At 34.9% G+C, this 13,725-nt stretch overlaps 1 protein-coding gene across 2 annotated transcripts; it reads right to left on the bottom strand.

Annotated features, from left to right (window-relative positions):
* Window positions 1-408: 408 nt before the first annotated feature.
* On the bottom strand, window positions 409-9,383 carry LOC114288445 (calmodulin-binding receptor-like cytoplasmic kinase 2). 2 transcript variants are annotated; one of them, XM_028231961.2, is made up of 6 exons: window positions 8,997-9,383; window positions 8,206-8,447; window positions 7,665-7,833; window positions 7,047-7,136; window positions 6,612-6,910; window positions 409-865 (listed from the first exon to the last, which is right to left on the bottom strand). In XM_028231961.2, exons 1-6 carry the CDS (start codon window positions 9,208-9,210, stop codon window positions 548-550), a joined length of 1,332 nt encoding a protein of 443 aa, XP_028087762.2. In that variant the 5' UTR covers window positions 9,211-9,383; the 3' UTR covers window positions 409-547. The 2 variants fall into 2 exon arrangements, with proteins under 2 accessions (XP_028087762.2, XP_028087754.2); XM_028231953.2 differs by having other exon boundaries at window positions 7,665-7,836; window positions 8,997-9,284.
* Between the last annotated feature and the right edge of the window lie 4,342 nt (window positions 9,384-13,725).

The raw sequence follows: 13,725 nt of genomic DNA on the forward strand, positions 1-13,725 counted from the left end.
AATGGCACTTATGCAACTCACCAAACCAACACTCACCCCCCTGTGTGACTACACACAATGGGTAATTACCAGCTGCAGACGGAGTGGTTTAGCATCATGCTATTTGCATTCCTCTTTTTCATAGAAAGCAATCCATATTTTACCTTTATTATGCAACTTCTGCATAAATATTAGAATTGTCCGAAATAAATCGAATTTGAGGGACATTAAGGTCATTGGCAAAAATACAAATAACTTTATTATAATTTTGCTTAATAAAGACAAAATATAAAGTGTTTTTAGTAAAATGTGGAGTGGAAATAATTCCACCCTAGACTTAAATGGTGAAAAAAATTTAAAAATAATAAAACATAGAGCAAAGAGCATCATTAATTTAAAATTAGCTGACCATGCTTTTTGACAAGAATCTGAGTAATGCACAACTTGGTAGATTACAAGCTGTTGGGTATCACAATATATTGCTCCTGTTTTAAAATGTTTTGATACAATAAATTTACAAAATTGTAGTATAACAATTTACAAATAGCTACACACAATTCACCAAAATTCATGCAGATTTAAATCTATAGCACTCATCATCTTCAATTCCAAACATATTACGATGAGCATTTCTCACATCAACTTTGTCGGAATGATGAGAAATGGAAGAAGCAGCAAGAGCAAGGTTCATATCTCTAAAATCTTTTCGAATTCCCCATAATACCTCACAGCATTGCTTCATAGAGGGTCTTGACGGTCTTTGAGGCGCAAGGCAATGTCGAGCAAGTTTGAGAATCTTCTCCACAACCATGAGTGATGCTGGGCTTCGTCGTAGTCTTGGATCCATTGCCACCACCGCAGCCCCTTCTTTGAGTCTTTGCAATGCCTGCATACACAGATGATATTTTATTTCTGTTGGCACGGTCACTTGATTGAAAGTGTCATCTGATTAAAATTTAACAGAAGTTGTATTGTTTTTGAAACATCTTTGATAGAATACCAAATGATGCATCTGGGATATGTACTGCCAGGATATGCCTGCATACACAGATGATATTTTTTGCTAAAATCTAGGATATGTACTGCCAGGATACGGCGTTTTTGTTATATATATATATATATATTTATTTATTTATTTTTGACATGTGCGAATATATATTTAGGACACATATATAAGAGGCATCGATGTATGTGTGGGTTTATTTATTTATTTCACTTTCCTCTCTCATTGTTTTCATATGTTCTACTTTGACTGTAAATCAATTTTCTAAAATTATAAAAAAGAAATTTACAAAGGCGGCATGAAGCATGTCTAAACAAAGGACACACGTGTGCATAAAATGTCCTCGAAGTGTTCTATAAAAAAATAAGAACTAAAAAAATTGGCACGCCATGTGGTGTGTCCGACACTTGGACACGCGTGTCCCAGCATGTAAGGGCTTCATAGACTAAAACATATCTGTCTTATGAAGCATATCCTAGCATTTAGAAGAGAAAACATGCAAAAGGAAGATATTTAGGCAGTTGATAGCTATGTTGGTAGTTGATAAATGAAGAAGTAGATATGATATTGAATAGCATTATGACTGTAAGTAACAAATAAATTTAAATTTACACACAAGCTTTGGGTTTTTTCAGTTTTAAACTTAATTTCAAATAATAATAATAATAATAATAATTATGATGAAGAGCTATATAGTTAGGAACTGGTTTACTTCAGTACAGGGGTTACGACTAAAAGTTGCATTGCTGCATATCTGGCTTAGTAGCCATTCCTGGTAGTTATAGTTGTCAATCATCTGCGACAACTGTCCCTATGAAGGGGAAGTGTTACCATTTAATTATGGAAATTATAAAGATGTCATGTGGTGAATTTGTAATTTGCAACAATTGAGACAAGGCTAGTACGAAGAAAGCTGGAATGATGTGACTTAACTTATTAAAGCAGATTGGAAGTGGAAGACATTGATTTTCAGAGAGCTGAACACTCTTGACTCGCAATTTTTAACATTATAGACATGCCATGTGATGAATGTCTAATAAAAATAGGAAATAGAACTCGGACATGTTACAGCATAGATGTTCCATGTGAAGAATGTCTGCTAGAAATAGTAGCAGATACATTTATATGATCAAGAGTAGCTTTCTAGATTATAACTACTAGCATATACATTTATATGATCAAGAGTAGATTTTTAGAAGCGATTATCTAGTTTATGTAGATATGAAGCAGTCTCGAAGGAAGAAATCAAACTCAACAAGCATTCCATATTTGAAGTTTCCACTTCATTGATGAGTATTAACCACACCGGCAAATCCCCAACACTAATCCAGCACTATTTTAAGATTACATTGTATATTTTTGTGAAAATCACGTTAGGATCATAACATCCAGATTTTCTTTTTGTATGTGTCCATTATTTAACAGGGGGCAACTAGTTCAGTGGTTAAAACTCATCTTATCTACCTTGAGGTTGTGAGTTGGAACCTATGGATGGCCACTTTGTGCAAACTATGCTAAAAGTTAGGTTTGTCCTGATCTACCCCTCCCAGACCCCCATCTAATGGGAACTAAACCAGGTGTACTATTTTATGCTTCAATAATTTAGGGATTTGAGAACACCTTTGGAAGTGCGAACCATTTTATTGTCTCTGTTAGGAGTAGAAAGCAGTAATTAGCCTAGATTGAATAGAACAATTATTTACTAATGCTAACATACTGTTCTTTTGGTAAAATTTCATGACTCAGGTTAAAAGAATTATAGAGGACACAAATTTTTTTTTTTTTTTGGATAAATATTGTTAAAATGTACCAAAAACCTACCACTACACCTACTCCACCCACTTCACCTACTACTCCACCTACTGCATACCTACCTCCTTTAATCTTCTATATATAGGACTCATTGTAAACAGATATCAATACATCAATCAATAATACATCATTTTTTACATGGTATCAGAGCAATAAGATTTAGGCCTATATTCCTTTCTTTCCGGCGGGCAGCCGTCCGGCAACCATGCCTGCGCTGCCTGCTGGAGTTTTTCAACACACCTGTTTTCAACAATGTTCTTTGCCTGCCTTTGATTCTCTCAAATACCCAACATTTCAAACACCTGGCCATTCATTTGACTTCAATCCAGCAGGTTCTGCATGCACTAGCGCAATTGTTGCCTCTTGGTCACTCAGACACCTGCTGCAAACCTCCCTGTATTACTTTGATCCATTGAAGCCAAAGATCTCGTTCTTGACTTGATTTGCTTGTTCCTGACAAAGCAACCATCAAGCAGAATGACACCGATTTCACACATCTCGCCCTGCTTCGGAGCATCTCAAGAGAGGGACTTGCCCCAATTTCACTCCCTTTTTGAAACCCATTTCGTCAATACCAGTTTCGCAACTGCCTCCCTTGTCTTCTCCGCCTCCATGGTTGTCCACGGCCACGACACCACCCTTCCGATCTCTCTCGACGAACTGCTCGTCCACTGTGGCGACTGGTTTGGTCCGTCGAGCCTTCCTGTCATGTCTTCGTCTCATGTATACCGACCTGTAGCGAGAACAGGTGAAGTCTTGCCTCCACAGGTTGAAACCACGTCGTTGAAGAACGATCCAACGACTTCTCTGAGCCTTTCGCTTCCCAGATAGGTACTCGAATCTTCATCATCCTTCTCTCTCTCTCTCTCTCTCTCTCGGGAGCTTGCAGAGATGGGATCGGTTTCACTGCCGATAGGCGCTGGAACAGCCAGATTCAAAAGAGCAACTCTCTGTTCTTGCGCGTGTGTGGTGGACGTTGGTAATGGAGTCCAGCTTCTCCACCGTCTTTTTGGCAGCTGTAAGTGTGGGATGTGATGTAAAGCAAAGCGTCTGTCGTGATATTTGTTAATATATATAGTTATATATATTCGGCAAAGTGGGTTCTCACCTGGCACAGCAAGTTTGTTTGGTGGGCCATCAGAAGTTTTGGTGGAGTTACACGTGGGTGAATTTTGGCCCACGGTTTTGGGTTTCAAAACAAGCACATGGTTTGGTTTGGTGATCTTGACTTATGGTGGGGCCAGCCAAGTTTGATATTTTTTATTACCAGCAATGAGGTTGTATAGTGGCTTGTTTGGAGATGGGGCCTGCCACTACACATTGTTGGTAAAGCCACATTTCAGGTGAAGCTTTGTTTAAAAAAAAAAAAAAAAAAAAAAAAAAAAAAAAAGAAGAAGAAGAAGAAGAAGAAGACGGACTGCACACCAAACTCTTTTTATTCATGTCGGGGCTCACCCCGATCACCATTTTACACCAAAAAAAAAAAAAAACAAACCAACCAAAACCACCCACAGGCGGGATTTTTCTTTTCCCTTCTCTACTCTACTGCAGGTCTCTTCTTCTTACTTTTATCTTGGGTGTCCCGTGCCAGTCCGGTCTCCGTGCTTCCTAGTCCGCCGAGCACGTTCACTCCCCCCTACTCTTCCACTGCAGCATATGGCGGACCTCCAAATCGAAACATCACGGTGGCCTTCCGCTTCAATTCCTTGTTTTCCGCCTTTAGCACACTTATCTCTGCTCGCGCATCCTTATACATGCGTTGGAGCAGAGCCAGCTGGGCATTTAACTGCTACACCTCATTGTCCTGCTCTGCAGCCGGTGCGACAAGTTTGTGACCGCAGTCATGATTTCCACACATGACTTCAAAGTATACTGATTGGCTTCAATATCAGTTTGCACCGCCATTTTTTGCTCCACCGACCGCATCGGAAAGTTCAACGGAGCAAAACCAGAGGTGTTTGGTTGAGGTTCACTGGCCACCGCACCAGTTATCTCTCTTGTTAACTCGTTGAGGTCGGGAAAGAGAGTGAGCAGACCACGGGATGAAGAGGCCATATTCTGGGTAGCTGAACGGGAAGACGAGGCCATTTTCTGGGCAACAGGGTATTACAGAGTATTACAGAGTTTCTCTCTCAGACAACGAAGAGTTTTTTTTTTCAGAGTTTTTTAGCAGGTTTTCTGCCTCTGCCTCAGCCTCCACTTCGGTTTATAAAGACCATGACGAAGCGGCCGACACGCGCTCTGTCGATCACGTGCATCGCCGCGTGTCTGGCGCGCCTTTTGATGGCTCGCCGCTCGATGATTTCTGTCAGGCACGACTTTTGATGGATTTGGCACGCCTTTTGATGGCACGCCTTTTTGACAGATTGGGCACACCTTTTGAGGGTGCCACTTTTACAACGGTCCGACAAGACTCTGTAAACTGTCCCGACATTGATTCCGGTTAGTTTCTACAAGGGTCCAGCAAGACTCCGTAAACTGTCACAACAACTGTCACAACATTGTCTGCTACAACGGTCCGACATGACCCCATAAACTGTCTTCTATATCGGTCCAACACGAGCCAGTGTCTTCTACATCGGTCTGCCATAACCATACAGTCTTCTACAACGGTCTGACACGACCATACAGTGTCTCCTATCCTTTTTTATTTTATGTATTCGTCTATTTTCTTGTTTTGTTAGTCTCTCCAAACTCAAGTTGGTTAGTTCCTATCCCCCTTGAGTTTGCGGGGGGCTGTTAAAATGTACCAAAACCTACCACTACACCTACTCCACCCACTTCACCTACTCCACCTACTACTCCACCTACTACTCCACCTACTACATACCTACCTCCTTTAATCTTCTATATATAGGACTCATTGTAAACAGATATCAATACATCAATCAATAATACATCATTTTTTACAAATATAGAGGACACAATTTCATGTGAATGGTTGGAAGGAACTCTCAAGCCAGGTTGCACGAAGTGGCTCAGCTACTAGTATAGATTGTCCCCACACATGCTGTCATTTATAGACATTTTAAGACGTCTTTTGTTCCCTATGAGACAGAGATTTGTGTTGAACTGTTGCTTTATTTTGACTGAGTCCTATAATTTTTTAAGGCTCATAATCACTTTCAATTTCTGACGTTTCTATTTCAAGCACTTTTATCCTAGTTCTCTTATATTTGTGCTGTCAAAATAGACAATACCTTTACAGCGTTTGTACATTGGCTCTTCCAAGTGTTTATAAATACCCTCTAGCCACTATAGATGTGCCTATGTATTAGTTATCGGGATAATTATTTTACTTATAATACAAAAATGCATAATAAACACAATATCAAGAGACAAAACCTTAAAAAATGTTGAGAGAACTAATTTGCATGATTTATGTGAACATTAGGGCCAAAGGTGAGCTATTTTGTCACCAACGACATGGATAGTCTCCTGACAGATTAACATCAGACTCCCAGTTACCTACGACTTGGTATTCAAGAAGAAGTTGCATATTAATTATGGGAATATTAATGATAGATAGAAGGGTATCTATGTATATCCTTTCAGTGAATTTTTTTTATAAAATAATGTAACTTATGGATTAATCAAGATTAATTGAGCATTTACACAGCAAACAGAGCTATTTATGCTACACTAATATTTATTGTTTATGTACTTGGAAAGTGAGGCGCAACCTGTTTCTGCCTTGTTCCCTATTCAACTCAGCTCTTTATAGAAAGGCATTTTTATTGAGAATGCCTAAAAACACATTCCATTGGCTACTAGTTTTATGTTTTTGTTGCATTACTGAGATTCCTGAAATGCTTACCCATTTTGCCGTTACTCTTTCTTTAAGTGGTCTCGTTGGCTCAAGGGGATACCGTCCTGTAATCAGTTCTACAAGCACTATACCAAAGGAATAAACATCGCTCTTTTCAGTAAGTTGATACGTCTTAATGTATTCAGGATCCAAGTAGCCAACTGTTCCTTTGACTTGGGTCGAAATGTGAGTTGCTCCTGGATCTTCAACAGCTAATCGTGCAAATCCAAAGTCAGCTACTTTGGCTCGGAGTTTCTCTGTGATGAGGATGTTTGATGCTTTTATGTCTCTGTGGATTATTGGAAGATCTGTAACATAACTGATCAAAACTCAGCATTTTCAATGTTTTTTTGTTTTTCCTTTAGTTTGATCATCTTAATGAAAAGGATAACTTTTTTTTTTTTTCCATATTAGCAGTAATTGATTCAAAAAAGTGTGCCATACCCATGTACATGTGCAGATATGTAACTGCGTGAGCTACATCAATTGCAATGTCCAGACGTTCTGAAATTTCAAGCTCATTTCCTCGTGTACCTGCATCAAAAAATTACTATCCCAATCTTAACTTTCCCAAATGAACTTTTGAGCAAATACCTTGAGCCTGTGCTCTATATGCTAATCTTAAAAATGTTCAGTGATTTTAATTTTTTTTTACTGGAGAAAGTTTGATCTTCTATATAAGAATGATTCTGACACATGGATTCAAGTCAACAATTCTGAGAATAGGAATTGAAAACAATAAAAGAAATAAATCTTCTTCCTCTCTCTCACTAGAAATCTAACATTTGCAGGGTTTTGTCTAACATTTTATGGAGAAAGGAAACACAATTTAGTTCTAAATGTTCTTGATGATTATCTAATTTAGTCAGATATGTAGAGCTCTTGTACCATATGGAACTAGAGAAGCTCAGTCAGAAATCTATATATATTTTTGGCAACTGAGCTGGCAATTTTGTATACTGTAACGGTACTGATAGTTATACAGTTATACTTTATTTCCTAATTTATACTGACAAATACAATCACATATTCAAATGTTGGTAAATGTGTTGCTCGACTTACCATCTAAATGCTCCCGAAGTGTCCCATTGGCAATATATTCAACTACAATAATCCGTTCATCCCCATGCTCCAGATATCCAAACAACCTCACTAAATTTAGATGTTCAATCTTCGATAAGGTAAGAATTTCATTCTTAAACTCTGTGAATGAGCGTTTCTCATGCATATCCTGCTTCAAAAGTTTATAGTTAATAGGCATACTGATGGTCAATTACCCTACAAATATGGCCTAGTTCTACAGTACTGTGAATTATAGAACTCGGATGACCTAAGTTGTCCTGAACTTTTATATTTTTGTTCGCAATCACATCCAACTGATGTGAAGTTTAGGCAATGACCACTAAATAGTGCCTGCTACCACAATGGCTAAATTGGGTCATGCCAACGACAAGGAAAATGCCAAAATAAATAGGGAGTCCTGAGGCACTTTTCACACACATTCTCAAGCATTTTTATTTATTTTCAAGCACTTATCACACATTTTAAAGTAATTTTCTTGTGCCCATTGAGACTAATGTTTAGTATTTTCAAGACTGTGTACCTTCTTAGCGCGCTTTATGGCAACAAAAGATCCATCCTTCAATTTTCCTTTGTACACTGTTCCAAAGCCTCCCTCGCCGAGTTTATTTGCCGTGGAGAAATTATCTGTTGCCTTGTAAATTTCCTCAATGGAAAAGGCAACAGTGCCAACCTGTCCATTTGTGGCAACTGATGAACCACTGGAATCAGAAAACTTGGATCTCATCTGACTCCTGCTGCTTCCTGTAGAATTATCTATTGAAGCTGCAGGTCACAGGCAAGAATGCATTGGGAAGTTAGCCAAAAAGCCACTAAAAAAGCCAAAAAATCATACAAAAAAATCAAAGATTCCTTCCTATTCTCTCTACGTTTTGCACAATTTTTTTTCCTTAAAAGCCATTTTCAAACACTTGAGTTACTTTCACCTCATATTTTGGCCAAAAATTCCAAATGAGATTTGAGTATTGTTCCATACTTCCCCACCAGAACAAATTAATTGAAATTACTACACACACACGCGACTTGAATACAGATCCAATCTTTTTGAACTATTAAAAATATGATAAACAGTTCAATTTCATGCCTCAGCAACGTCCAATCACTCTCTCTACTTATTAAACATTTTTTTTTTTTTTTTGTAAAAAGTCAATAAAAAAAATCTATTAAGCTTGCCAGGTTTAACATGGCTATTGGCGTGTGGATGTGGTTGAATAAATTAATTTAAAAAAAAAAAAAAAAAAACGAAGCAGATTGTGCAAATGATGCTAGTTCACCAAGTTCATTGACAAATTGAAATGAATCAACAAAACTCACAGTTAATTCCCATTACAGCATCGGATCTAGGTTCCTTAGAGCTGGACTTTCTTTGGCAGAGCAGAATCGCAGCAACTTTGTTGACCACAGCTTTCAAGTAACTCAACGCAGATCGATGACTCTTGTTCTTCTTCTTCTCATGATCACGATCACGATCATCATGGTTCGTGTTGTTTCGCTTGGGTTCGCTGGGGCCAACATCGTTAATCCTCATTTGCAGAGCAACTTGGAGTATGGTGGGGGTTCCGCGTATTTAATAGTGGGGCTGAGGGGGCGTTGTACAAGAAAAAGACGCGTTCAAATTCCAAACCGTTTTGTTTTGATGTTTGAATATTAAAAATTGAGACTTTTAATTTAAATTTTTTGGATTGATTGAGGGCCCCCCACATGGCTAATGGCCGAGGATAGCTGGACTTATTCGATAGGTTAAAAGTCCATTGGACGACCGAATATTGTTGGTAGGCAGGGAGGCCTGTTTGGTAAAGTGATTAAAACTTATAATTTAATAATTTATATTTTATAATTATAAATATTAGTTGATTTTTGATTTATAAATTAATTTTTTTTTTATTTAAAGAATAAGTTGATTTTTGACTTATAAAAAATTATAAGCTGTATTGTTAAGTTAAACTAAACATATCAAAATAGCTTAAATTAAGTTAAAAACTGAAATAAGCTGGAAATAAGTTTTACCAAACAAGGCCTCTGTCCTAAAAGAATAATATTAGGAATTATGAAAAAAATATCATAAAATGTATTATAAAGATTTTTTATCTTTTAATTAGTGTGTGCTGTTTTATTATATATATAATTTAAAAATAAAAGATCTTTCATAATTATTTTTATGATATTTTTTTTTATAATCCCTAACATTACTGGACTTAAAAAAGAGCGTAATAACAGGGATTGGGTGCATGTCGGCTCTGTTGTGAGGGACAATAGGGAATAATGTTTTTAGGGGGAGGGTGTTGTTACAGTACTTTATTGTGATGGTTTAATTGAGTTTTGTATCGTTTTTGTTTTTATAATTTGAATCTTTTATATTATAAAATTTAGAAAAATGTTTGGAACCTCTAATTAGAGGTACCATTAGTGATGTGGCAGTGGGTCCCACCCACTGCCACATCAGTGCTGTGTCTTGGTTTTTTTTTTTTTTTTGCCTTTTCCACTTCATTAGAGGTGTGTTTAGAGCCTCTAAATTAGAGGTCTCTAGCATTGCCCTTGTTTTAAAAAATTTGTCACAATTATGCTAATCATTTAATTTTTTTTAAACGTAAATGTGGTCTTATTATAGGTTATAAATGTCTAAGTAATTAGATTTTTTTCATTAATGATTTATTTGATAAACCTTATAATATAAACGGTTTAAATAATCAAAATATGTTCGAAAAATATCCCCCCACGAACTCACAACACGGTGCTCCTCCCAAGTTCTCTGTTGTGAGGGGTGGTTTGTCAACAATATAAATAATTAGCTAATAGCCTATTTATTTATTTGTTGAAAGTTATTATGTTATCTCTCTATTTTTCATTTTTGTATATTTTTTCTTGTTAAAAAAACAAAAAACCTTTTAATTTTATTTGACAAATCTCTTTATTTTCTTTTTGTCTCATAAATTCAAAATCTAAGCAAACATAATACTATGAGAATTTGCTAAGTTTTACTTAAATTTTTACTGTGTTTGAATTTTGAATATGAAAAGAAATTTGTATAGGGAAAAAGAAACAAAAGGAAAAAAATTAGAAAAAAAAAATGAAAGAGATTTTCCCGCCTTTTTGGAGTCGGATTAGAACAATGGGAAGAAATGATTAAATATTTGGGCAATGATTGGTGGCCACAAATTCTGCGGATCAAATGGTCCGAAAATGTCAAAACGACGTTATTTTGACATTTTCAAAGTTGTTTTGTACCCAAAACGACGTCGTTTTCTTTTGTTTTTTTTGTGTGTTTAATTAGTCATAAATAATTCATTTCCCATTCTCCCCTCATTGTTATGGCCCGAGTTCTACTAGTTGATCCGTCTACCTATTTCCATCCATGCTGATTTTTACGCATAGGATAATTTCTATTTTGCCGATTCAAACACGTGTGGCTATTAGGAATAGCAACGGGTGGCACGAGGTTAAGGATTACACTTTTCATTTTTGATTTTGGAAGGTTTAAAATTTTTCGTCCCGCCCCCGATTCCCAGCGGAGGATCCATTACCCCCCACCCCTGCTCCCTAATCCCTAACGGAATCAGGTTTTTTTTATTCCGAAAAATTTTCGATCTTTTTTTATTTTTAATTTTTAATTTTGCATATTCTATTTTTTTTGAAGTAAATAAAAATAATATATATAAAAGCATAATTCAACAACGTCCAAACATAGAGCTTTTTTTTTAATATTTAAAAAAAAAATTAGAGAATTGACTAACTTTTTAAATTATTTGGGAAACTAACCTGTTTTTTGAAATCGCATTTTGAAAATACGATTTTGAAATTAAAACTGTCTTTTCAACATATAATTCCACCTCGAAATCGCATGTTAAAAATATAATTTCAAAAAGTGAAATTCATGCCATCATAAATTGTATTTTCAACATGCGATTTCAAGGTGAAATTGTATTTCAATTTAAAGTTGCATTTTTAAAATTCGATTTTAAAAAGCAGGTTAATTTCTTAAATAATTTAGAAAGTGGGTCAATTTTCTAGATTATTTTTTTTTTAGAATATTTTAAAAAAAAAAAAACTCTCCAAACATACACATCCAAACAACAACAACATGACAAACAAGATACAAAACAACACCTACATCACAAAAAAAAAAAAAAAAAAAAAAAAAAAAAAAAAAACCAGCATCCAAACAATACCTGTTTTTTGCTTCTTTTTTTTTTAAAATAAAAAAAATACCACTTGTGAATTTTGCAAAGTAGCATGCACAACCAACATTATTAGGGGTTGGTTTGGGAAGTGGGTTAACTTTTTGACTTTTTTGGTTATTTTAGCCTGGGCTAAAAAGCATTTGGGAAGGGCTTTTTGGCTTTTTGGCTTTTTTGACTTTTTTTGTGAGAGAAGAGTGTGATGATTATGGGTTGGATGTGATGTTTTGTTTGTTGTGGCTAAAATAGCCTATTTTGTCTTTTGTGGCTAAAATAGCCAAAAAAGCCCATAAAATCCCTTCCCAAACGGTGCCTAGTTAAGTTAACTTCTAAAATCAATAGGCATATCTCAAAGATATTCCATGGGTCCATTCCCTCAAAATAATCCATGCAACATAATATCTCGATTCTCAAATGTCCAACCAAACAAAAATAAAAATAAAAATAGTACCATTAGTCTATTACAACATAGAACAATAATTGTTCAAATAAAACATATAACATCAATATCACAATAATAAAACAACATTGTTTCCCTAAAAATCTGATAATTCTAGATATGTCCTTAGAGAAACACATATATATAGAGGGGTATAATAGTAATTTCAGTTTGGAGCGGAAATGGGGACAAGGACGGGCTGGGGCTGGGGCTAGGGCTAGAGCAGGGGAACCTATCATCGTTCCCGACCCGAAAATTATCGAAAATTCATTTTCGAATACCATTCTCGGCCCATCGAATATATTTTTCGAAAAGAAATCATTCTAATCGAAGTTAGAGGCCGGATTTCCGTCGAATCAGGTTCAAATTGCCATCTCTAATGGCTCTCATTATGAAAACCGACTTCAAGAAGATACTGTTTGGCCTCTCTCAAAAAAGTGTATTTTTTTATTTTTTCAAGTCACATCATTTTTTATTTTATTTTATTTTGTTATAATTTTCTTTTATAAAAAAGTCAAAAAATATATAAATTTAGATTATCTCAAATACCCTCCAATATTTAAAAAAAAAAGAAGCACTATAGGGTCTTTTTTGAGAATTTTAGTAATTTTTTTGATTAAAATATGAGATGAATTTTTTTTTTTAGTATGTTTGGAATATAATTTTTTGATTTTTTATGAAAAAAAATGTATAAAAAATAGAAAAAAAATGAAAAATTTGACTTTTTATATAATTTTTTGATTTTTTAGTGATTTTTTTTATTACTATTTGATGTTGCCAAACTTACTATAAGGCTATTTTGGGAGCAAGGTTAAAAGTCAGTTTATTGACTTTTTAATTTTTTTGAATCACATCACCTCTCTACTTTTTTGTTTGTTTTTTTCAAAAAAAAAATTAAAAAAAAAGTTCAAAAAATTAACTTTTAACTTTACTTTCCAAAATAGGCGTATCTCTGTGCTTTTATCAAAATTTCATTATAGTCCTTTCATTTTCAATTGTACTAGTCAACTTTTACATTTTAAATCAAATTTTAATCTCATTAATTTATCCATCTATTGTTAATAAATCTAATGAAAATTGAAAGTAGAAAGATAAAAGTAATATTTTGGTAAAACTGTAAAGATAGTAATGAGATAACAAAAATATCATATATGCTTCAAATGACATGTTCCGTTAACTTTGTTAAGGTAAATTAATAGAAAGGTGAGATTATAACTTGATTTAAAATGTAAAGAAATATGTTACTTTAGTAACTTTCTTTTTTTTTTTTTTTTAGCTAAAATATGAGAAAAAAATTAATTTGTATGAGATGGGATAACTTTTTTGATTTTTTAAGAAAAAAAATACACAAAAACTATAAAAAAAATTTCTGACTTTTTTCTATAATTATTTATTTTTTGAATTTTTTAAATGACTTCTTGACTTTTAA

Source organism: Camellia sinensis, chromosome 3 (assembly GCF_055761805.1).
Source record: "Camellia sinensis isolate YWXY chromosome 3, ASM5576180v1, whole genome shotgun sequence".
Taxonomy (NCBI): domain Eukaryota; kingdom Viridiplantae; phylum Streptophyta; class Magnoliopsida; order Ericales; family Theaceae; genus Camellia; species Camellia sinensis.

Excerpts from the sequence above, each read along its gene's own strand:
- LOC114288445 (XM_028231953.2), bottom strand. The coding sequence starts at position 9,210 with ATGAGGATTAACGATGTTGGCCCCAGCGAACCCAAGCGAAACAACACG. Across the intron at positions 8,448-8,996 it reads TGCTGTAATGGGAATTAACT|CTTCAATAGATAATTCTACA; the intron begins GTGAGTTTTGTT and ends TGTGACCTGCAG. Across the intron at positions 866-6,611 it reads AAAGAGTAACGGCAAAATGG|GCATTGCAAAGACTCAAAGA; the intron begins GTAAGCATTTCA and ends CTGTGTATGCAG.